This window comes from Electrona antarctica (assembly GCF_951216825.1).
Source record: "Electrona antarctica genome assembly, chromosome: 12".
Taxonomy (NCBI): Eukaryota; Metazoa; Chordata; class Actinopteri; order Myctophiformes; family Myctophidae; genus Electrona; species Electrona antarctica.
Window position 1 is genome coordinate 46012121 of NC_136793.1, and position 25595 is coordinate 46037715.

Consider the following 25595-nt stretch of genomic DNA (forward strand, 5'->3'; position numbering starts at 1 on the left):
AAGGATTTTTTAAAATTTTGAGGTCAGGCCTAAATGGGTCAAATGATAAGGGACAATATCGGTGGCACCCAACTGTACCTCATCCATAATGCTTTGTCGCTCTGAAATCAGTTTTCAGGTGAGGGCCGACTCATCATTGAAGAATAATGCTGTACTTCTCTCTGGAGCGTTTGTCCGAGACTGAGACACTTCCTGGCCAAGGCCTGGGAATGGTGTGCGTGTGCATGTGCATGTGCGCGTGCGTGTGTGCGTGCGTGTGTGTGTGTGTGGGAAGGGGCAAGGCCTTTTCTCTGGCAGATCAGAGCTCAGTGAGCATAATTATTAAAAGTCGTGAATGATATAATGATAGCGTCACAAGTGGCCTTCACGTCTGCAGCCTGCATGGGCAACGGAGGCATGCAGATAAGAACAGTACTGTTGGCCCAGGCGGCTGGCGTAGTCATCTGGGGAACCCCAGCCAAGGTGCAGCATGCCGTGTGGGTTCAACTCCTGATCCCGACAGACTTTGCTGCTTGTCACCCCCCTACTTTGCTGCTGTCCCTCTCTCAATAAAGGCCAAAAAATATATCTTAAAAAAAGAAAGAAGAGTACTGTTAGGTGGACTTTTGCAATGAAGGATGATGGATGCTTTCTTTCTTTCTTTCTTTCATTCTTTCTTTCTTTCTTTCTTTCTTTCTTTCTTGGAGATGAGGGTCGGCAGCTACATATCATTTTGTTGGTCTTTATGGAATTATGAGAACCACTAGGAAGCAACATATTTCTTTCAGAAAACAGCTAACCTGTCCCAGGGCAATCTGAGAACCCATCGTCAAAAAATAAAGGAAAACCAGCGCCCTCTTTTCCTTTGTATATGATGGAGTCAACAGTCTGTCTTGAGAGACTATAGTCCTGGCTCGGGGTAAACCAGGGAGAGAGAGAGTTGGAGAGAGAGAGAGAGAGAGTTGGAGAGAGGGAGGGAGGGAAGGAGTTACATAGAGATAACTTACAGAGATAAGAGGCAGAGAGACACAGAGAGAGAGAGACAGAGCTACACTTCCTAACCGTCTGTCCACTGTACCAAGACATCAGAGACATATACTTTCCACGGATTACAATCACCCAAAGAGAGTTTGAAAACATGACTAATGACAAAAAACTCCCATATCTGTTGGGTGAAGTACAACAATGTGCAAACACAGCAGCGAGATTTGTGAGCTGCTGTGACAGGAGAAGGATGTCAAATGGAATACAAGCACCTTAAGGAATACAAACCATATGTGTACACTGTTTATCAAAAGTATAAAACTAACGTATTCTACTAGAATTTCGCGGGCCTTCGGCCCGCTCATCCCAGAGTTGCGTTGCCCCGCGTTGCGATACAGAAGTCCACAGATACAGAAGTCCACAGTGACACGCGTTTTATGCAGCTGTTTTGTGTTGCAGCGCGTGCGCGCGCGTGTAGTGTTGTTGTTCTTATCCATATATGCGCCTCGGTTCGTCCCGTTTGTTCCACGCCAGGTGTCGACGCAGTCGTTCGCGCAATTGTCGTGTTTGCATTATTGTAACTGTGTAGGCATACCATATTCTGAATTACCAAAAAGAGGACACATGCGCGCGTGCATGTGGATGTGGATGTGCACATGCGCGTGCACGTCGTGCATGTGCATGTGGCGTGCGTGGGCGGTTCTGTTAAATTCAGATGTCAAAATAATCTATAGCCTAACAATAAATTGATCAAATATGCTCTATATTAGTTATGTATTTATTTAAAGCAGTGGCTCTCAAAGGTGTGATCCAGGGACCCTCATGGTTCCTTGAGGGGGTTCCAAATGGAGCCATTATAGGTCTGTAACTCTGAGAGTGTAACACATGGACCCTTACAGGTCTGTAACTCTGAGAGTGTACAAATGGAACCAAATGGACTGTTTTCTAACTTTTAACTCTGATACTGTACAAATGGAATCAAATGGGACTCTTATGGGTCCATTTGGTTTTACTCTCAGAGTTATGGGGGTCCTTGAAATTAAAAAGTTTGAGAACCTGTATGCAATGGCTTATGTCTTGTAAAAAGAGAGACCAGCCTATTCTCCAAACCATCATATCTTATGCTTTGCTAGGTTGTACAAAATAATATTGGGTCAATATAATTTGCAGGACTCACCGCGCGCACAGCTGGCTTGTCTGTGTTGACATGACATGGGCTTGCAGGACAGAACTTTTATTTGTGACAGACACATAGTTCCTTTGCAGACAATACAATGTGCTTGTCATTGGTCAGTCACAAAGCTAAGAAAACAGCAGCCTACTTTTTCTGCATGTCAATGATGAGATAGTTCTCCGCTGTCTGTCTATCTGCAGACAGCGGAGCTGCCAGCGAGCCTGCAGAGTTATGAAGAATACACATTCCGGGGTTCGGGCTGAAAGTCCACCTCTCACAATGTTTTTCCACTACGAACCATTGAACGTGCATTGTAATACACATTGGTCTGAATGGGCTGTGAGCGTAGCGATACACTACAGGCGATACGTGTAAAACCCCGGACATTTGAAGGAATTTATAAAACCACCCGGACTGGCCGGACAGGCCCCCAAAAGAGGACGTATGGTAAACTGTGTATGTAATCGCGGCGCTGTCCATCCAAGTTAGAATGAGTGTGTGTGTGTGTTGTGCTGTGCTTACAATGTTGCCAGTGTGTGTAAGTAGGGTGTTGAGTGGCAGTTTTTGTGGGCTTCGTTTTCATAGACCTGGCAACCCGTGTGTGTGTGTGTGTGTGTAGTGTTGTGTTCGTCTTGTTCGTGTAATGTGTGTGTAGTGTGTAACTTCCGGTTGTCTTTTCGGAAGTGCGCAATGTAACATGGAAGCTGGTGTTGGGGATAGAGCCAATGGAAGAGGGCATGTTAGTGTTGCCAGGTCCGTGTATTGTAAGCGAGTGGTAGTGTGTGTAAGTAGCCTGTAGGAAGTCAGGGTTTGCGGGCTTGGTTTTCTTAGATGTGGCAATAAATTAGCAGTGGCAAAATGGTAGCCAATGGATGCAGGATGCAGTGTTGCCAGGTGCGCGAGTTGTAAGCGAGTTGTAGTGTGTGTAAGTAGCGTGTTGAGTGGCATTTTTTGTGGGCTTGGTTTTCATAGACCTGGCAACAGTGTTCAGGGGGTGTGGGTGGTTGGGACGATTGTGGCATGAGTGTGGAAGGGAGGCGAGTTGGTGAGTGTGGAAGTGAGGCAACATTGGTGTCAGTGCAATGAGTAATGTTCCGCGGGTGGTTTTGAGGGTCGGCGTTCGGCGCGATATGAGGAGATAGCGGCCGAACGACGCGGAGGGTAAGTGTGTGACGTCACTGCCGTGTGAGTGTAGTGTGTTGCAGTGTGTCAGTGACGTGTCAGTGGCGTATGCAGTGTGTGACTTTGGGTCCCTTTTCCTGGGTTGGGTAGATAGATAGATAGATAGATAGATAGATAGATAGATAGATAGATAGATAGATAGATAGATAGATAGATTCACTAGTTGGAATGAACACACATGTGGAAGGTTTAAAGATTTTATTGAATGAAAGAATGGAATGATGAGGAGGAGAGTGGGGGGAGCGGGGCGTGGGTTCCGGGGGGGGTCGCCGACCCTGGAGTCTTTGGGGAGGGGGTCGTGTGGCGGTCAGCCCGCGGTACACATCAAGGCGTGATCCCCCCGTGGGAACTCTGAGGAAGGGAGGAGGTGAGGAGAGAGGGAGGAGGAGATGGAGCAGTGGAGATGCTGCTGGTCCTGAGGTGGTGATGGGGATGGAGGTGGGATACGAAAAGCATAGAGGATTCTGGGTTGTATGGGGCGGGTATAAGTAGGCTCAGGTAGATTGGCGTGGAGGGCGGAGATTGGCGTGGAGGTGTGGTCAAGGTGTGTTCCTCCGCCTCCTGAACATCAGTTGTTCCAACTCCATTTCACTAGTTGGAATGAACACACATGTGGAAGGTTTAAAGATTTTATTGAATGAAAGAATGGAATGATGAGGAGGAGAGTGGGGGGAGCGGGGCGTGGGTTCCGGGGGGGGTCGCCGACCCTGGAGTCTTTGGGGAGGGGGTCGTGTGGCGGTCAGCCCGCGGTACACATCAAGGCGTGATCCCCAAAAAGAAGACGGGGGGCGACCACTAGGCCAGGGAGTTGTGGGCCTGTCTGATGTCGTGGAGGGAGGAGCGGATGTAGGTCAGGTAGGCTTGGGAGGACCATCTGCCGAGCAGGCGGACAGTGTGGTCCTGGAGGCCTCGGCTGGCGGCGGTGGAGGCGGCGCCGATGCGGAAGGAGTGGCCGGAGAAGTTTTCTGACGGGTAGCCTGAGGTGGTGAGGATTTGGCGGAGGTGGAGGAGGAACCAGCAGCGGGTGGCGACGGTTCCGTGTTCATTGGTGAAGAGGGGGTCTGTGGGGAGAGCGTGCTGGGATTGTCTGAGGCGGACGTGGTTGACCAGGGATTCGAAAGGACTGGTGGGGGAGTTGATGCGGAAGAGGTAGATGGGAATTGGGCGATGCTGGGAGGACTTGCTTCTTTTCAGGGTGAAGACCAACGTGTCGTGGTCGTGGGAGGTTAAGTCGGAGAGGCAGGGGTGGATTGCAGGGTTGAAGTTGTGGTTGGCGGCCGTGAACTCCGAGCAACGGAGGAAGCCGTAGAAGGCCAGGAGGAACATGGATTCTAGGGTGGAGTTGAGGGTTTGGTTGGCGTAGCCGGAACGGATGGTGTGGATGCAGGAGGCCAGGATCTCTATGGTGAGGGGGAGGCGCCGGGGAGGAAGCCGCGGTTCGCCGCGCTGCAAGCCTTTGAGTTGGAGGATGATTTGGGGGTGCTGGGTGAATGGATGGGGCGAACCGGTTAGGAGTTTGGTGAAGAAGCTGATGCCGCATAGGTAGACTCTGATCGTGGAGGAGCGGGTGGAGAGGGTGGAGGCGCTGTAGCTGATGAAGGCGGAGAGGGAGAGGAGATCGAGTGAGGGGAAGTGTAGATTGTGGCGGAGGTGGAAGGACTGGAAGTTGTGCCAAGCTGTCCGGTAGGATGAGAGGGTGGAGTCTGCTACGCTCAGCAGGATGGAGTGCTGGGACTGGAGGATGAGGTGGTGGAGAGGGTGTTCTAGGGGAAGATGATGTCGGAAAATGGAGGGACCGGGACTGGAAGGGGATCGGAGTGCGGGGCCAAGGTCTTGAATTTCTGGAACAGAAAACGGGAAAGGGAGTCAGCGATGGAGTTGTGGTGGCCAGGGACGTGGGCGGCACGGAGGAGAAACTGGTGGGTGACAGAGAGCCAGGTTAGGCGGCGCAGGAGGGACATGACGGGGAGTGAGGAGCAGCGGCCTTTATTAATAATGTGGACCACGGCCTGGTTGTCTGTGTGTATGAGGACACTTTTGCTCGTCCACTCGGAGCCCCACAGGGCTGCGGCGATGGCGATGGGGTATAGTTCGTAGAGGGTGGAGGAGTGGGAATGGTCGGGGTCGAGGAGGTGGAGCTCGTCGGGCCAGGGGGAGGAGAACCACCTTCCGGCGTAGTAGCCTCCGAAGCCTACTGAGGGGGCCGCGTCTGTGTAGAGTTGGAGGTCTTCGGGGGAGGAGATGAAGTCATTGTAAAAAAAAGTGATTCCGTTCCAATTGGACAGGAGGAGGTGCCAGAGGCGCAGCTCCATTTGGCAGGGGGAGTCAAGAGTGACCTGGTGGTGGAGGGAAGGGACTGAGGTGGAGAGGTGGAGGAGGTTGGAGATGAAGGAGCGGCCTTGGGGGATGATGCGTATTGCGTAATTGAGGTGGCCGAGCAGGGAGAGGAGCTGTTGCTTGCTGCACTGGGGGAGGTTCAGGTAGTTGGAGAGGAGGAGAGTGATGCGGTTGAGCTTGTCGGGGGGCAGGGAGGCTTGGAGTGAGACCGTGTCCAGGGTGATGCCCAGGAACTCGAGGGAGGTCGAGGGGCCCTTTGTCTTCTCTAGGGCGAGGGGGACGCCGAGGTTGTTGAAAACGGAGGTGAGTGTGGTGAGGCCGGAAGCGGGGGGTGCGTGAGGGGGAGTGACGACGAGGAAGTCGTCTAGCAGGTGGGTGACGTAGGGGAGCTTGTGAATGTTCGTGAGGATCCAGCAAAGGGCTTCGGCTAACGTGTCAAACAGCTTCGGGCTGCTCTTGCAGCCGAAGGTGAGGCGGACGGCGAAGAAGTAGGCGTCCTGCCAGGAGACCCCAAAAAGGTGCCAGGAGTCAGGGTGGAGGGGGAGGATTTTGAAAGCTGCGGTGACGTCTGCTTTGGCCAGCCATGCGCCTTGGCCAGCGAGTCTGATGAGGTTGATGGCGCCGTCTATGGTGGCGTACTGCATGGAGAAAGGGGGGCTGGGGATGAGGCTGTTGACGCTGGGGGTGGAGGTGCCGTGGGGGGAGGAGAGGTCGAGGATGATCCTCTTTTTTCCGGAGTATTTCCTGGTGGCGATGCCTAGGGGGTTGATGCGGTAGGTGGGGAAGGGTGGGGTGGAGAAAGGGCCGATCATAAATCCGTTCGCCACTTCCTTGTTAAGCAAGGAAGTGACGGAGTCTGGGTCGGTGAGGGCGGACTGGAGGTTATGGCAGGTGTGGGTGTTGGTGGGGAGGGTGACGAGGCCGGGGGAGAAACCGTAGTTTAGGCCGCCGAGGAGGAAGCAGGCGGTTGCGGGGTCTGGGTGGCGTGAAAGTGCGGCGGCCAGGGCGGGGATGTTGATGGGGGTGGAGAGGTGTACTGAATGTCAACTGGGTTTGGAAGGTTTGGTGGGGTGTTGGGGGCAGGTGGAGCGGGCGTGGGCGCCCCCGCAGTGGGTGCAGACATGGAGGAGTCTGCAGACAGACGCGGCGCACCCTGCCTCGTTGTAATTATTGCAAATGGCTGCAGATCCGCAGTACAAGACAGGGCGGCCGCGTCTGTCGAGAGCGTTTTGGGAAGCTGGGTAGGGTTGGGGGCGTGGCGGGGGCGCAGTGATGGCGAGGAGGGAGGGGGGGCCGGGAGTTGGTCTGTTGAAGGTGGGGAGGGAGGAGGGGCCAGGAGTTGGTCTGTAGGTGGTGGGTTTGGCGGCGGGGGGGGCGGCGTGGACGCACTGGCTGGCGGGGTGGGTGGGGTTGCCGCACAGGTTGCAGGCTATGGCTAGCCTTCCTGCAAAAATGCGGCAGTAAAGCTCCAAGTCCAGTTGGCCCCAGTAGGTGGAAAGGTTGAGTTGATGGAGCCTGGCTGCGGCGGTGGCGGCGAACTGGCGGTGGTATTCCAGAAATAGGGAGCCACCAAACCTCACGGCTAGGTCTAAAACCACAGTGTGGTAGTCATCCAACTCCTGGCGGCGGGCTGGGTAGGCAGAGCAGATGACGTCTCGATAGTAGGAGAAGGCCAGGCCGAACTCGGCGACGGTGAGAATGGCGGAGCGTGAGGGGGTGGGGTTGCGGAGTTGGATGGAGATGTCTCCGCACTCGATTAGGCGGGATTCGGAGTTGGTGGTGGAGGGGCGGAGGAGGGTGGCGAGGTCTATGTCAATACCTTGTAGGATCTGGTTGCGGAGGGTGGCACTGATGGTCTGGGGGTTCCTGGCGGGGGCGTTGGGCAGGGCGACCGCCGGGGCAGCTGTGGAGAGAGAGAAGGGGGGGGGGGTGGGGGGGAGGGGGGTAGGAGGGGTTGGAAAGGACGCTGGGGAGAGCCAGCGTAGGGTGTGAGGGGGCCGGGAAGGGGGTGCAGGCGGGCAGAGCCTGAGGGAAGGCGGACAGAGCCTGAGGGAAGGCTGGCGTAGCCTGGGGCGAGGCGGGCAGAGCCTGGGTCAATGCGGCCACGAGGGCGGCGAGGGATGGGGGGACGGAGGAAATTTGAGTGGGGAGGAGGGACGGGGGGGGAGGGGTGGGTGGTGGTGCGGCCTGCGAGACAAAGGAGGACAAGAGGGAGAGGAGGGACGTGAGGGTGTGGGGAGCAGGCGCTGAGGTGGGAGGGTTTGGAGTGGTTTCGCTGATTGTACTGGTGGGAAAGAGGGAGCTTGGGAGGGTTGCGCTAGTAGAAGGAAGCGTGCCAACGCTGGAGGTGGCGGGGGGAAGAGAGGCTGGGTTGGCACGGGACCGCCTGGATCGGCGGGTGACGTCATCGGCTGTTGTCCCAACGCTGGAGGTGGCGGGGGGAAGAGAGGCTGGGTTGGCACGGGACCGCCTGGATCGGCGGGTGACGTCATCGGCGGTTGTCCTCGTGACGTCATCGACGCGCGTCCGGCTCGAGGAAGGCCCCGGAGTTGTTGTTGTTGTTGTCGTCAGGTCGATGGTGTTGCGGAAGAGCAGGAACAAGCCTGCCTTGTTGGTGGTGCGAGGGAACGTGATATTACGGGCACGGAGCTGTCGCTGGAGACCTGCTACGGTCCAATCCGTGATGACAGGTTGTGGCTGGCTGGGTAGTTGTGGCTGACGGAGGTGGCGCGAAACGGCGGAGCTGCGGGAAGCGTTGTGCTGGGAGGACGACGGGAGGACGGCGGACGGTGCTCCGCGTTCCCTTGTCGTGAAGCGGCGGCGGTGGCGGCGGTGGGAGGGCGAACCGCTGGTGCTGCTGCTCTGAGAGTGTGTCCGTGGCAGGACTGAGGACGCCGTGGTGGCGTGACCGGACGGCGGGATGGGAGGTCCGTTGGATCCGTCGGTTTGAGGGGCCGCGGTGGCGGCGCTCGAAACCGAAGCGGCGGCGTTTGGAACCGAAGCGGCGACGGCTGGGTTCTTGGTGACAGCAGTACGGGAGGTGCTGGAAGTGTCAGAGACCACTGAGGGTGAGCTCCTGGCGCCAGCGGGCGTCGGGCTCCCCTGGGTGCTCCCGGAAGACAGTTCAGCGAAGAGCTCAAATAAGTCGACAGAGGAGTCCATGGGGACGGTGAGAAAAACTTTGTTTCTTTTGGCTTTAGGTAGTCGTAGTACAATGCGGTTGGCTAGTACAGAACACATACGAAAAGCATAGAGGATTCTGGGTTGTATGGGGCGGGTATAAGTAGGCTCAGGTAGATTGGCGTGGAGGGCGGAGATTGGCGTGGAGGTGTGGTCAAGGTGTGTTCCTCCGCCTCCTGAACATCAGTTGTTCCAACTCCATTAGATAGATAGATAGATAGATAGATAGATAGATAGATAGATAGATAGATAGATAGATAGATAGATAGATAGATAGATAGATAGATAGATAGATAGATAGATAGATAGATAGATAGATATGGATGTATATTGTGTAACTATCTCTGACAGAAAATGCTTTTTATAGTTTCACAAGATAGTATTACCCAAAGTGCTAATATAACACAACTCTGTTTACACCTTTATTTAATTCCTATTTATATCCAATATTTATTTGTAAATACATTGTTCTGTTTTGATTGTCTTGTTCCACTTCTGCTTTGGCAATGTAAATGTACGTTTTCTCATGCCAATAAAGCTCCTTTGAATTGAATTGAATTGAGAGAGAGAGAGAGAGAGAGAGAGAGAGAGAGAGAGAGAGAGAGAGAGAGAGAGAGAGAGATAGTGTGTGTGTGTGTGTGTGTGTGTGTGTGTGTGTGTGTGTGTGTGTGTGTGTGTGTGTGTGTGTGTGTGTGTGTGTGTGTGTGTGTGTGTGTGTGTGTGTGTGTGTGAGAGCAACAAACAACTCCAAATGGGGCACGGTATCAAAATAAGGTCTGATATCAGCCTAATGGAGGTATAGTTACAGTAGTTACTTTATTGACACAAATGTATAAAACATTGGGTCCAAACAATAGTCGAAAACCCATGAATAAAAACTTTAAAAAGGTACAATACATTAAAATATACAATACACAACACACAATCCCTTTACAACAGGAGCTTTCTATTGGTCCAACATTGACAGGCAGGCATGTAGCATACGCAAAGTTCATCTGTTAGTGCACACAAAGAGTGAGCTCAAATCAATACACTCGTGTCCATATTTCACTCTGATGTCTTGTGTGAGAGGACACACCAGTATGTGCTGTTTGTTTTGTACAGTATATCAGTCTCACATTGACAAATACGCTGCTCAGGTGGTATGCGACTCCATTTTCACATGCAGTCTATGAGCGGACAACTGAAACCGTGTAAAGGTTATCCTCAAATAGTCCTCAATGTAAGGTGTACTGCTGGTGCTGGTATAGAGTTCAACAGGCCCTCACTAATCTTAAACTGTTATTAAATCCTGGAAAAACTAAATATATGGTCTTTTCTAAAAAATAAAAAAATAAAAATAGAGAGGGGGCCTCCTATTGAAAGAGTCTCAAACTATATTATCTGGGCATATGGATAGACGACAAACTATCATTTAAAACCCACATTTCACAACTCATCACAAAACTGAAACCAAAACTAGCATTCCTCTATATAAACAAAGCTTGCTTTAATAGAGGGTATGCGCGTGACATCGTCATCAAACCAGGAAGTTATGCAGGAAGGCCTACTGAGTGGCAAAAAACTACTTTCTGGCCTTGACAGCCCATACATCCACACAGAAAAGTCCTATCTGATTGCATTAAACAACGTTAAACAATGTTAAACTCACTTTGCATGTTGCTTTGCCACTCGATGTGCCATTCGCTTTAAGCATGCGCATACTCTCTATTCAAACAATAGGAAGCAGTTGATTCAAAGCACAATTTTATCAGTTATCGACTATGGCGATATTATCTGCATGCAGCTCCGTCGTCACTAAAACCACTCGACACAATCTACTACTATGCCCTCCGGTTTATAACTGGAGATGGGTTCCTCACCCATCACTGTAGGCCAGGGGTGCCCACACTTTTTGACTTGAGAGCTACTTTCAAAATGACCAGCTCGGCAAGATCTACCCACCAAATCAATTATTATACCATTGCTGAAAATAGTTTAAATATGTACCTGAGGGGGCTTCGGAATAGTAGAGTTCGTGTTACATTCTGTACAGTATAAGACAAATGCACTTGGAATGGGAAATAGATCGGTTTTTTTCTTCAATATATTTAAATGAAATACTCTCTAGGGGCATGTCATGTGATCTACCTGCACAGCCTTTGTGATCTACTGGTAGATCGCGATCTACCTTTTGGGCACCCCTGCTGTAGGCTGTATGAAAAGGTTGCCTACTAAAAAAAAATGGCTACATATCTTAGCAGCCTATTACATCCCAAAACTGTCCAACATCACACCAGCTCCCAAAACTACCTTATTTTAGAAATCCCGAATGTGAATTGAATTCCGAATTGGGTAAAACAGCCTTTCATTACTATATGCACCTCACATGGAGCTGGAACTGTTTACAATCAATCTTAAAACTGAATAACTTGATTTCACTTGAACGTTTTAAAAGACTTGTAAGGATCCATCTGAGATCTAGCTGTAATTTTTATCCTGTAATGTATTTGTGTTTATATTGTATGTTATGTTTACTGTAATCAGGGCATTATTGGAAAAGAGAGCTTGCTCTCAACTGACTTGCCTGAATGAATAAAGGTTAAAGGTATATTCAGTGATTTGATTTTTTTCTGGATAATCCTCCCTACTATAGAGTGTGCTGACCATATAAGGAGTTCCTCCCTGTCCCCAGTGAGCCCCTGGGGTCAAAAAACCCTAGTTTCAGTTTTGGTGGCGGGTGGCAAAGCCTTCATCCAATCAGGATGAGAGGGGCCTTCCTCCAATCATGATCGAGTGGGGGCGGGCCTTGGTGAACATGCTGTTGGCCTGTTGCACTTCCCCCCACTGTAGAGCGTGCATGTGCACATTTTGTTACCGGGGCGGACTGGGTGGTTTTCCAAATCACTCAAATCACTGAATGCTCCTTTAAAGAAAAAAAATAGAGTGGATGAACAGATAGATCTGGGTTGATGGCTTGATATGTCTTATATCTTGTTCCCTCTTTGGATTGCAATTTATGAATCATGTCCCTTCGGTCACTCTCATTATGATCTCGTTTTTTCCATTATCTCAGATAAATAAGAATACATGACTTTGTTCTCCTTCTTCTTTAGCAATTGATCATACCACAAGGGGTCATCAAGCATGCCATTTAGCTGCTGTATGTATGTTGAAGAACCTGGCTTGCTTTTCTTTTCTCACATTGGGATGAGATGCAGTGTAGTGCTGATTCAGAATCAGTCTAGTTGGCCCCAAGGCGCTGTCTGTCTAATGGAGCCTGCCTGCTTGCTCAGAGGATGAATTGAATCTTGACCATCAGGTCAAAATATTTGTAAATATACATTATTTTTTTCTAATTTAAATATACAGATAATTTTGATATATGAAGTAATTGTGAAAACATATTACAACAAAGTCTATTTCATGTTGTTAAAAGTCTACAATTATAGTAATGGCTTGGATTCCTTCATGTTTCTTTGAGCTTTACTGAAACAGCATTCATCATACTTGGCTTGCATATATAGAAAGGAAAGCACATTCCACTAAATGTCTTTACTCTACTTCTACTTCTACGTCTACTTCTAAATCCTGATGCCCTCTACTGGGACAGTGGTCTCGTACAGCTCTCCAGCAGTCAAAGTCAACTCTTTTATTTTGTCAAACCTTGAATCCCAGGTTGGGACTTCGTATATTTATTCCAATATTACAATGGTGTGAACTCCTAATCACAGCCTTCATCATACAAGGCTCCTAAACAAAGATCAATTATTTGTATGTGTGTGTGTGCGTGCGTGCGTGCGTGCGTGCGTGCGTGCGTGTGTGTGGGGGTTGTAATTTTTTCCAGTTTTCATGTGTTTTATGAGGTGACAGTAGCCTACTTCCCCAATTCCTTTGTATTAGGGTTTCTTCCTGGGGGCTGAAACCTTGTCAAATGTACCAATGGAAAAAAAAACTGTGATATAGTGACACAATATCAGCCCCTCCCCCTTTATCATACTACAACAGCTGTGGGCGTGACTTCACTTAGGTGGATCTCCACCCATCAGGCAAACCAGGCATATTTAACCATTTTGGGCGGGAACCCCTTTTGGTGTTAGCATTATGTTATGCTTTAGCTATTGAAAAATAGCAGATCTACAAGCTCATAGCGCGCCACCGAGTGGCGCGCTACAAGCTTGTAGGTCTGCTATTTTTTGAAAAATCGAAGAACGACTGACATAGAAACATAGCTTTCTCAGAAAACTGTCAGGATGTAGAAGACATTTTTAGAATCTGATCTCAGGTCAAAATGGGTTATTTAACTGGTGGGGGTGTCCACATAAAAACGACATTTTAACAAATACTGTACACTTCTTTTCCTTTCCTTATATAATTACTAGAAATGCATTCTGAGGTGCCATATGAGGTGATTTTTATTATTATTTGGGACTGCAGTGTCCGGCAAGACTAATTTGCCATAATTTGTACACCAGTGCTATATGACAGCAGAAAACGAACATAAATATCCAGTAGGCCTATATTCAGATTCACAAAATAAAACATTTACAGCCATAAAGATTGGTCTGCTGATACACATGGAGTCATCAGCCACTTAATTTCACCTGACACCTAAAACATGAATTGTTGGCCTATGAGAGGGACTTTAAAGTTCATCAAATAAAATGATCTTAAAACGTGTTTCTATTATTTTGCATTTCACTTTATTATCTATGCCTGTCTAAAGTTGACCTTTGTTTGAAAGTGTTAAATTACTTTACTATATGGTTAATTGAAAATACCTTTTAATGTTTGATCAGGCCTACAATATGTTTAATGCCCACAGAAAGTAAGAATTAACAGTACAATGAGTACATTATAATCAAGACAAAGTTCTACAATGCTTTACTTATGTTTTGTTTGTGCAGAGAAGACTTCTGCACACCCGGTTCAGTTTTAAGCAGGTGCATTGGCGACAAAGCATGCAGTAGATCAGGGGTTCTCAACCCGTGGGTCGCGACCCCTCGGGGGGTCGCCAAATTATTTTAGGGGGTCCCCAAATTATTTTCAAAAAAAAAAAAGATATTTTTTTTTTCACGATTTTTCAAAAATAGCAGACCTACAAGCTCGTAGCGCGCCACTCGGTGGCGCGCTATGAGCTTGTAGATCTGCTATTTTTAAATAGCTAAATTATAACAATGCTTAAAACACCAAAAGGGGTTCCCGCCCAAAATGGTTTAAGGTTATTGTAGCAGTCAATTTATATTGGGGGTCGGGAGGGGGCGGGGCGGGGGTCCCGAGACGTTGCCAAAGCATTTTCGGGGGTCCCCGGCCAAAAACGTTGAGAACCCCTGCAGTAGATGTGTATGAGAAGGAGGGAGATTCCCGCACATGACTGCCACTTGCTGGTTCAAGAGCTTTGTGACCTTCCACAAGACTGATACGTTGCTCGTTATTCATTTAAATAAAAGCTCTTGAACCAGCAAGTGGCAGTGTGCGGGTCTCCCTCCTTCTCCTACACGTCTACTGTTTTGTGTGTGCAAAATGTATTGTGCGCCAAATGCCACAAGACTACATCCAAACAACTATAGATTTTGAGGTAAAGACCTCACAGAATGGATTTTCAGATGGAAGATAAAAGCAGCTATAGGTACAATTATACAGAACCTCAACTTGCTCAAACGTTTATAGGCCTGCTACAAGAACAACTGAATATGAGTGGAGAGAGTGACACTAAAGCATGATTTACACTAGTATGGCTGTGTGGCCTTGCAGAAAATAACTCATTTTCTGATTTGAAAATGTTTCACGGGTCACCGAGTCCCACCATCTTTCTTCGGATGTGTCTCAAGTCTTTCTGAAGTTTCTCTTTGTCCAGGCGGGATCTGGCGTCAACGATCTGCCTCAGGGAGTCGATGGCGTCATGAACCGACTTAAACCCTGTCCAAAAAGCAGGAATTGTGGAGTTAGTATAGCTGAACAATTTAGAGAAACTACCAATTGAAGGAAGAAATAAAGAATGCGAGTCTACAATTTAAAGCAGAAAGTAGCAATTAATGGGGCCCAAGCACAAGGAAATGATGGAGAAGAAACATAATCTACCTAGACTTACATTGATAGATTTGTCTGGACACACATAGAACACATGAAACACAGACTTATGTGAGACTTATGTTTAAAAGTTAAAGACCAAAACGCCAGTTCCACCATCATGCAAACTATGCATTTTGTTGTTTTGGTCTGAGATCCAGATTCTTTTAGGATGGAATAATAATATTATTATAGCAATCATTAAAGGACCACTTTTCAACCTATCTTCATATAATAGGTCCTCACTAATAATCATGAAAGAAATGGCGCAATTTTTTTCTACTCGGTCTGTGTCTCATAGGAGGGCTGTGGGCAGTTCAGAAACCGTCTTCCAGTGACATCATCGATGGGGAATACAAGCTAATAGAAACTGCAGGCTTTCTAGTCCTGAAAAGTTGCAATGCGAAAATGGAAGCCATCGTTCTCACAATAATGAAAATCTAAATATTTTTAATACAAATGATCACTTACATCCCCTTTGTAAAGCCTAACAGTAGTAGACTATACAGGAGGGCAACTGGGTTGACTAAACGGTTGACACGTCACGTGCATGATTAATTCAATGTCCACAGCTGTTGCATCTTTTGGATATGCCAATCTGTTTATTTATCATCCACGTTCTTTCCAGCAGCACTCAAAAACGCAATGACCACACACTTAAAGACCACGCACGTTCGGAAACTGTGTTGCCTTTCCCCTGTCGCACCTGCGTGTCATCGCCCACTGTACTGACAGGTAATAAGGGTTACCTGCATGACAACCAACCACCCTCTGACCGATTGACATTACGTCATCATTTAGGAAGGACACATCATTAATAAAATAAACAAAACAAAATAAATAGATATGGTTTGGTGTCGGCCATTACAGAGGCAAGACACAACAGAAGTCCAAGCTGCCCATGTTTGAAATGTAAATATCTGGTCCGTATGATGAAATATAGTAAATAATATAGAAACTAGAAAGGTTTTGAAGGCAGATACACTCCCTCGTACATCTCACCCCCCCCCCCCCCCCCCCCCCCCCCCCCTCTCTCTCTCTATCACGGCATCTGTGTTTATATATTATTAAGTAACCCTCAATATGCTCATTTGAGATGAGATACATCTTTTTTTGTTCCCCCTCCCTGGGGGAGTTCAGGTACGTCATACTCGTGGAGAGTTCAACACAGGCCAGGTAAAAACAGAGATTAAGATGCAATGAAAACAAAATAAATAAATGCTAGACATCTGTCTGACTGAGTTAACAAAATTGTACACAGTATATCTATCAATACACGTAAGCATAGATGTACAATCTATAATCAGTGAATATGCATGAATATAGGCCTACATCCATGGCCAATGAATATGAATATGTTCAAACGTCAGACTGTCAACAGTGGGTATATGACTGGTATACTTATACATACATACACTGATATACATTTATTTACAGAGCCTTCAGCAGTATCTGGGTAATGTACAGTCCTTCAACATGTGAATGTATGAGTGAATATGAATGATTCTCACAACAGTTCACATCACATCACATCAGTCTTCTCTCTTCCTCTCACTCTTTCAGTATGTCTTATATTTACGAGCCTTATCAATTTTGCATCGCTGTCCTCCCATCCCATGCCATCTCCTTCCATCAATTCATTCCAGATTGTAAGTGGGATTGGGGTGTGGATGGATGGTCCCTGCAGTGCCAGGATGAATATTGGAGTCTTGACAGGACAGGAGATTCATGGACTGACGTACCCCTGTCTTCCCTTTCATTTGTCTCTGGGGAAATGAGCTACAAATTGGTAGGGTGAGGAGTTGGAGATGGATGTGTCACTTCAAGCAGAGGCAGGCTGTCATGTTTTTCTGTGGTCTGCTCCATATAATAACGTCTAGCTGTTAACATGTGTAGATAGCTTGCTGCTGGTTTGCTGCTTCTGCTGCTTCTGGTTCTGAAATGCTTCACTTGCTTGAGTGACTCCTCCATCTTCAACGCTGTCTTGCTATCTGACTATGGTGTGGGTGGCTCCTACAAGGTGAGCCATCTAAAAGAAGTCTGTCTATCCGTGGCTAATCTCACACACTGACTATTTTTCATGTCACAAATATCTTTTTGTGTGAATATTTTTTGGGGAATTCATAATGTTAGATCCACCGTCCCACCATCCCTCCATGTTTGGGCAAGACTTTTCTCTCAAGACAGATACTGCTAATAGCATAATCGGTCAGCACCACTGAGCATCAATACTTTGACTCAAGTAAGTACTGCATGGGGCGGATATGAGTACTTCATTTATCCTCCACTTCATCCTTAGTTTGAGTCATAGTCTTTTGAATAAAATTCTAGAAGTTTTAGTCATATTTTAGTCATCCAAAATGCTTTACCTTTAGTCTATAGTTTTAGTTGACAAAACTAATATCATACGATTTTAGTTTACTAAATCTACAGTTGATTTAGTCAACACATTTTTATTTTGGAGCTGCCTTGATGGCGTCGTAATGGCTGATTTTACACGTGGTACGTGAGCTTGTAGATCTGCTATTTCCAGCATGCAAGTGCATAGTGCAACCATAAGCATACAATGAGTGTATGTCTACTGAATCTCTTCTATAGTTTTAGTCATCATATAGCTTAGTTTTCATTTAGTTTTTTATTTTTGTTTTTTGTCTGTGAAAACATGTATTCGATGGACATCGTCATGGTTTTAAGTAGACGAAATCAACACTAAAGCATACATAGCACCAACCTACCCTCCTGGTAGTCCTGTTTGACCAGCTGCAGCTCTTGGCGGAGGCTGCTCTCCAGTGAGTTGATGCGGCCGCTGACTTTGGTCTCTGAGCGCTTCAGTCTCTCCAGCTGGCCGTGGCTGCTCCGCTGCTGATGGGTCTCCGAGTGCTCCGCACGGCTTTCCACCACGCGCAGACGCTCGGCTAGCCTGGCCTCTGCTTCCACCTGCACACACACACACACACACACACACACACACACAGTCAGGCACATAGATAGGGGTGTGTGTGTGTGTGTGTGTGTGTGTGTGTGTGTGTGTGTGTGTGTGTGTGTTCCCACAAGTATAGTAAAATGTTACAAAACTTTTGAGGGCCATTTTTCTGGTCCTCACAAGGAAATAGCTTTTTTTAAATATTTGTTTTGGGGCCTTTATGCCTATTGATAGGGCAGTATCTACACACAGGAAATGGGGAAAGAGTTGGGGGAGTGACACAATTGTACCTTTGATGATTTTCTGTACATTATTTCCATAATTAACCTTCAACACTACCTGCCTAGTCAAGCCAAACCAAACCGTAATTCTGAACGTAAGCCTGAACCTCAATAAAATCACTCACTGGACGGTTTCTGCACTAATGACTTTGGGGCGGGCTTGTCTAGAGTTTGATGGCTATCCAGGGTTTGATGAGGTCAGTGTCGTGATCTTCATATATGGAGATGGCCATATATGGTGACAACCATATGGTGGCGTGACGTGCCCATAGGTGTGATGGACTGACAACCATATATGGAGGCGTGACTGACGGATCAACGGATGGACAGGTTTAGCAGGTTTTCATAGTAATCTGCGACCTACGGTTGCAATAACGGTTCCGCAAAGTAATATTATTTGGACTTTGGTCCATGCTGACATCAGTAAGAGAATAAGCAGTTAAAGGGCTATTAGTTTACCAGCAAAATTGCAGTCAAGTGCACTAGGTCTAGCTGTGGACGGTGTCGCTTGCCGACAAAACTGATCTAAAAGTGAACAACTTTGGCATGATAGCTATAGACTGGTTCTTGTCAGCAAAGTGACACCTTTGTTTGTTCTACAGAGTATACATTTATGTTTAACTTCCATCCCCGGATGCTCCAAGCTTCATAAGAGGTTTCCCCGAGCAAGACACTGAACCCCATACATAATATTATGTAACGAAAGTATGTAAAGAAAGACCCCATTCTTACCAGTTTATCCTGGAGTGAAGTGTGCAGTACGTGGTTTCTCTGTGTATTGGTCTTCTCAGAGGCATGGAGCTGCTGTTCTGCCCACTTCCTCACACTGTCTATCTCCTCCATGGCATCCCGCAGCCCACCAGAGCTTCTGTACGCACAAGTTCATTTTGTATTATTGCACATTTTAACAAGGCAATTCAAAGTGCTTTACGCAAGAGTATTACGTTATTATTGAAAATAAGAGTAATATAATAAGATGAGAATATAGCCCAAAAAAAGAAAGAAACTACATAGAATTAGAGTGCAACACACGGAATTAATGAAAGCAGTATCCTGTCCCAGACAACCTGAGATGCCTGCAGGCTGGATGGTTCATAAGGTAGCAGAAGATCAGAAATGTATTTTGGCCCTAAGCAATTTAATGTTTTATAAACTGTAATAAACGTTTTGACAGTCAGGGAGCCTGCAGTGTATGGCTCTGAGAACTGGATATTATCAAATGTATTGGTATTAGTAAGGACTCGAGCAGCAGTGTTCTGAATCAACTACTGCAGCTGTCTGATTGATTTTTTTGGGCCACCTGAATTGTCTTATTTTATTTTATTTCAATTTTATTTTATTTCAATTGAAAGCATTTCTATGTATACTAGTGCACTGATACAAGTGGGGTTTGAGATGGCGGAGAGCCTTTATGTGAACAGTTGGAGGCCATCGATATTGTCCTTTTCTTTTTGCTGAGGTTTGCGTGATCTGCGCAAAAGGACAGTTAACCCATTTTGGGCGGGAACCCCTTTTGGTGTTTTAAACATTATAATTTAGCTATTGAAAAATAGCAGATCTACAAGCTCATAGCGCGCCACCGAGTGGCGCGCTACGAGCTTGTAGGTCTGCTATTTTTGAAAAATCGTGAAAATATTTATTTCAGAAAACTGGAGGATTTAGAAGGATTTTTTTTTAATTTTGAGGTCAGGCCTAAATGGGTCAAATGATAAGGGACAATATCGGTGGCACCCAACTGTATGTGTAAGAACCTTGGTGTTGTCCTGGACAGTCAGCTCTGATCCAAAGCACACATTACAGCGATCACTCGATCCTGTAGGTTTACACTCTATATCTATAACATTTGACGAATTAGAGCGTTTCCTCACCAGCTCCTTATCCAGACATCATGTCATATAAAAACTTGACTATGTTGTAACTCTCTCCTTGAGTCCTTACTAGCCTACCGGCATGCACACTTAATACGGAGCCCGCCAGAATCCATTGTTTTGATCCGATCTAATGGTTAGCTGTCGCTCGTTAGCATAACAGTCAAAGTGGGACAGTGGCCGCGGCCATTTTGAAGATGCGCGCGCATCCACTTGCACTCTATGTGGTGCTTTCAATGGCCTGTATCTCCAAATCGGCGGAATTAATGTCGTTTCTGGTGAAAACAAGGTTTTTTCACCACCGACCGAGAGAACAACAACAGGTCAAGACACCACACTTTGTCATTGTAACATCTGGTTACGGATATGTGGCTCTTCAAAATAAGGGTTGCGCACGATAAAACCTTGGCAATGCACGATAGATAGATGAATTAATCCTGGCGGTCAAACAAGCCTCTTTGATCCAGAATGCTGCAACTCCCTTGGTCTTCAACCAGCCAAAATTCTCACATGTCTCTTACCCTCATATCTCACAAGTCTGATCAGATGCTACAAACCCTCCCGCACGCTCAGATCAGCCAACACAGGGAAGCTGGGGCTTCGTACACACATAAAGAACAACTGTGCAGTGTGCTGTGCTCTGCCTGTGTTTCATGGCCACCCCAATGGTTTTCCAATGGAAGTCACGTGGTTTGACCAAACACTTGTGTTTGATTGCCCCCCCCTCCCCCCATCACACAAAACTGTTTGGTCAAACCACGTGACTTCCATTGGAAAAGCATTGAGGCGGCCATGAAACACGGACAGCACAGAGCATGTTCGTCTGATATGTGCGTACGAAGCCTGGAAGTACATTCACTAAAACACTGGGACAGCACTCCACGCGTCCCAAACTCGTCCCAAACTCTTCCAAAACTGCACTTCCCATTGCAATCAGAACTGCAGACTCACTCCCAATCTTCCGCCGTAGTCTTCCACCTCTTCGTCGTAGCCAGTAGCACTTGCCGTACTACTGCACTTGCCCTAGCCTTGACGACCTTACAGGCATATGCAAAGGCTCAATTTATGTAATTTATATAGCATTTTTGTAGACATAGCACTAGTGTATACGCATAGTTTCATAAATATTCCACAGTTAGGTGGAATATCAGCTTACGTATGATTCTTTATGACTATTTTTATGTATTTGATTTTGTTCTTGCTTACTGAAAATTGCTCTGGATTAAGAGCGTCTGCTAAATGTCAATTGTAAATTGTATGTTCTTGTTGATATGTTGTCCTTTGTTCTTTGTCTTGTGTTTTCTTGTTTCATGTTGTGCTTTGAGGACCCTTGAGAAGAAAATGAGATGCTGCATCTTAAATGTTTTTTTTTTGTGGCTTTCGCCTTTATTTTATAACAGACAGTAGGCTGACAGGAAATGGGGAGAGAGATGGGGGGGAAGACATGCAGTAAAGGCCGTTGGGATCGGGAGTCGAACCGCGGCACACTGCCAGACTGGATTACCAGCCACGGTGCCTGGACCACTGAGCCATGGCCCAGGCCGATATGCTGCATCTTAAGGGGCATATTCTCCAGTGAAATTTCAAATGAAAAAAGTGTCCAAAATACATAAAAATATAACACGACGGCATACAAACTCTATCTTAGGATCAGCTGTATTGCTATTGCTGTAAATTAATGCAACCGGATTTAGTTAGCTGACAATAATAACCTAGACTAGGGGCTTTTACCTGTCTCTTTCAGTATAGGATATTGGATACTGTGGTAGCCTACTGTATGAAATGAAATGAAATGAAATGATTACTATATTTACCCAGGGTATCTGGGCTAAGCTCGTTGAAAGCACAGAATCTGTAGCTCCAAATTTAGAATGTTACTAAGCAACCACTGCCAACCAGGTATTACTCCAACGGAGACAAAAAGATAACAGTGACTCACTTTGCTCTTCCCACAACCCAATCTACTAATATCCAGTTTGAAGTCTGTGCTCAGCATGCTTAACCTGACTCCGCCAGATGGGGCAGCAGAGAGTACACTCCAGTGTACTCTCTGCTGCCCCATCTGGCGGAGTCAGGTTATAATTGGCCTGCTACTATAAATGTAAGGCGTCCATTTTTGAGGTATTGGTATGCAGCCTTTATTATTGTGTGTGTTTCAAGTGGATTATATATGTACAGTAGCTACAGTATGTATAAAGGTTAATATATATATAGGGGGGAACCTTAGAGTATATATGAATAGAGACGGCACCCGGAGGAAACCCTGAGGCGCAATGGACATAGTGGCCGAATTTGGTATTGCAGCGCTGGGCCAAACTCATGAACGCTCTGGTCCGTTGACTATCATTGCGCACGTTCATGATGACACGTGAACGCGGTTTCAGTGCAATGGCAGCGCGTGCATGAATTTGGCCCAATCAATCCCAGAATGCACTCTGTTCCTACAAGGAAGGAGGAGTGAAATCGCCTCATGCGCTTTTGAGCAACTTAATGCAAGTGGATGGGAGGAGAACTCGGGTGACGTCTCTATTCATATATACTCTAAGGGGGGGACCCAGTGTACTCTCTGCTGCCCCATCTGGCGGGGTCAGGTTACAGCATGCATGCTTGGTTTCCAATATCTTTATAATTGGCCTGCTACTATAAATGTAAGGCATCGATTTTTGAGGTATTGGTATGCAGCCTTTATTGTCTCCACCAGGCCGAAGGCATGGGGAGAGAGTATGTTTTGCACTCCGTCCGTCCGTCCGTGTGTGTGTCCGTGTGTCCGTGTGTCCGTCCGTCCGTCCGTCTGTGAACAGCTAATCTCCGGCACCGTTAACCCGGTCGATGCCAAATTGTGCACACACACTCCCTGGATGCCAACGATGAACCTCTGCCCCAAAATTTCCAGAACGGCCTGTTATAGCGCCACCAGGAGGCCGCTTTGTGCAAAACAAGTTTTTGGACAGTACACCTAGAGATTTTGTCCAAACATCAAGCAAATTAGTACACAGTCTCTCTAGAGCCATTCAACGAAACGGGTCTTTCAGATTTCTCAGACTCCATCCTGATTGGCTAAGATTGGCTTCCAAAGTTCGCACGAGTGCTCAGTTTCAAACAAAATGCTGCAAATCATGAACACATCATGTGATTTCCGTGACATTGCGCACGTACATTCCCACTAGGCCGAGGAAGAAATGCCACGTGAACATTTTCAACTCAGCCTCATGGTGGTGCTATAACCGGCCAAAAAGTGTTTTTACCTCCTTTGCCAACTCCCTAGAGGCCAAGGAAAAACCTTTGCCTGCAATTTTTCACATCTGCTCTTTATAGCGCCACCAGGAGGCCGACATATGTAAAACACATTGTCTAATATTACTCCTTCAGATGTTATCCAAATTTCACGCAAATCGGTACACATGCTCTCCATAGTCATGTGATCAAGACGGGTTTGTTTCATTTCTCATAATCCACCTTCATTGCCTACGATTGGCTTCTAAACTTTTCAGGAGTAGCCCGCTTTGTACCCGTTTTGTACAAATCGCCGCAACTACTCAACGCAGCGTCCGATTGCGGTGAAACTGTGCATGCATATTCCCACTAGGCTGAGGAAGAAATGCCACTTGACAGTTTTCAAATCAGCCTCATGGTGGCGCTACAACAGGCCAAGCTGTGTCTCACACACACACACACACACACACACACACACACACACACACACACACACACACACACACACACACAATTATATTACTCCTAAACATTTTGCCAAACATCACACACACTCCTATCCTCCTGGTGGAGACCTGTGCCCAGAAGGGCACTTTTTCTAGTTATTGTGTGTGTTTCCAGTGGATTCTATTTTCTTGTACAGTAGCTACAGTATGTATAAAGGTTAATATCCTGCATGCTTGGCTATGTATGCAGAATATTCACCTGATAATTAGTCTCAAAGAAGGTCACAATAAGATTATAAGATATAATTGTATAATGATAATAACGGTAGCCTACAGCAGTACTGATGGTTAGGGATGTCCCGATCACGTTTTTTTTGCCCCCGATCCGATTCCGATCATTTGATTTTGAACATCTGCCGATACCGATTTTTCCCGATCCGATATTTATATTTTATAGAACACGTTTATGCCATAGGCTAGTACAATATCCCAAATCACAGACAATATCCAGTCTAATATCATGATATGGATATAATATTGATACTATAGGGATGTCCCGATCACGTTTTTTGGCTCCCGATCCGATTCCGATCATTTGAAAATGATCAGATCGAGACAACCCTACTGATAGTTGTAGAGCAGTGTTGATTTTGGCAGCAAATTTTGATTTTTGTTTAGTCATAGTCTTTTGAATAAAGTTTAATTTAGTTTTTGTCATATTTTAGTCATCTGAAATGCTTTAGTGTTAGTCTAGTTTTAGTCGACTAAATGTCATGCAATTTTAGTCGACTAAATCTACAGTTGTTTTTTGTCAACAAAAAAGTATTTTTGCGGGCCTTGATGCCCTAATGGCTGATTTTACGTTTTTACGCTGATTTTACGCTTGCTGAAAATCTACAAGCTTACAACGCGTCTCAGCGCGCCGCGTTGTAAGCTTGTAGATTGGCTATTTTCAGCATGCAACCAAGTGTAAAATGACTTGTGTCTTTTCCTTTTACTGGATCTCTTGTCCACTAGTCCCTTCCTAACATTTTAGTGTAGTTTTTATTCGTTGACTAAATTGTCCATATATTTAGTATTAGATTTAGTCATCAAAGCTATTAGTTTCAATTTAGTTTCTATTTAGTTTTCATCGGTGAAAAAAGGTAGTCGACGAACATTTTTCGTCATAGTTTTAGTCGACGAAATCAGCACTGTTGTAGAGGACCTTTCATTTGAATAATCAATAAGACAACCTACTGAAACTTGTGCTATTAAACTACAGCAGCGTACATCTCTTGCTGATAAACCCATACTGCTCCTATTCAGTTCATCCTGTTTACCCCCCCAGAGGGATGTTTCTTAATTCACATAAGCTACTCCTAATGCCTGCACAGTCTTTGCGCGCTCTACGTTGTAATCCTCAGGAATTATGTCTAAACGGGATCATTCTTGGATATTATTTTAACGCTCTTTTGTCTTTAATCCTACTTACAGTAAGTACTTAAACTACTGTAATTTATGACGTCCTGCATCGCTGGGCCTCACCTCTCTGCTGCCTTAATGAATGAGTCAGTTTGTGTAATTGGATTTTCATTTTCATTTATACGACGTGCTCTTTAGTGGGATGTTGGACACTCAATAGCAAAACTCACAGACAGGAGTAAAATATGAAACAAATTCCAAAGAAACAGAGTGCATAAGGACAATTAGAATCTCAAAGCCCTGCTAGTTGAAAAGACCAACATCTGCATCCATTGAGCCCTGCAATCTCATTTGTGGAGCAAAAAGTAAAAATCAGACCCGTCTGAAGTGAGTGGTACTGTACTGTACTGTACTGTACTGTACTGTACTGTACTGTACTGTACTGTACTGTACTGTACTGTACTGTACTGTACTGTACTGTACTGTACTGTACTGTACTGTACTGTACTGTACCGCCCTCTTCCCTGGCCTGTGTGTGTGTGTGTGTGTGTGTGTGTGTGTGTGTGTGTGTGTGTG

General features: G+C 46.4%; 1 protein-coding gene across 1 annotated transcript in view; it reads right to left on the reverse strand.

Moving 5' to 3' along the window:
- Nucleotides 1–14600: 14600 nt before the first annotated feature.
- fam81b (family with sequence similarity 81 member B) overlaps nt 14601–25595 on the reverse strand; it is a gene marked incomplete at both ends in the record, with an annotated part of 45606 nt that continues 34611 nt past the window's right edge. The window contains 3 exons of the mRNA XM_079517001.1: nt 14601–14734; nt 17620–17821; nt 18821–18956. Coding sequence (XP_079373127.1) covers nt 14601–14734; nt 17620–17821; nt 18821–18956 — 472 coding nt within the window. The remainder of the gene's footprint in view (nt 14735–17619; nt 17822–18820; nt 18957–25595) is intronic.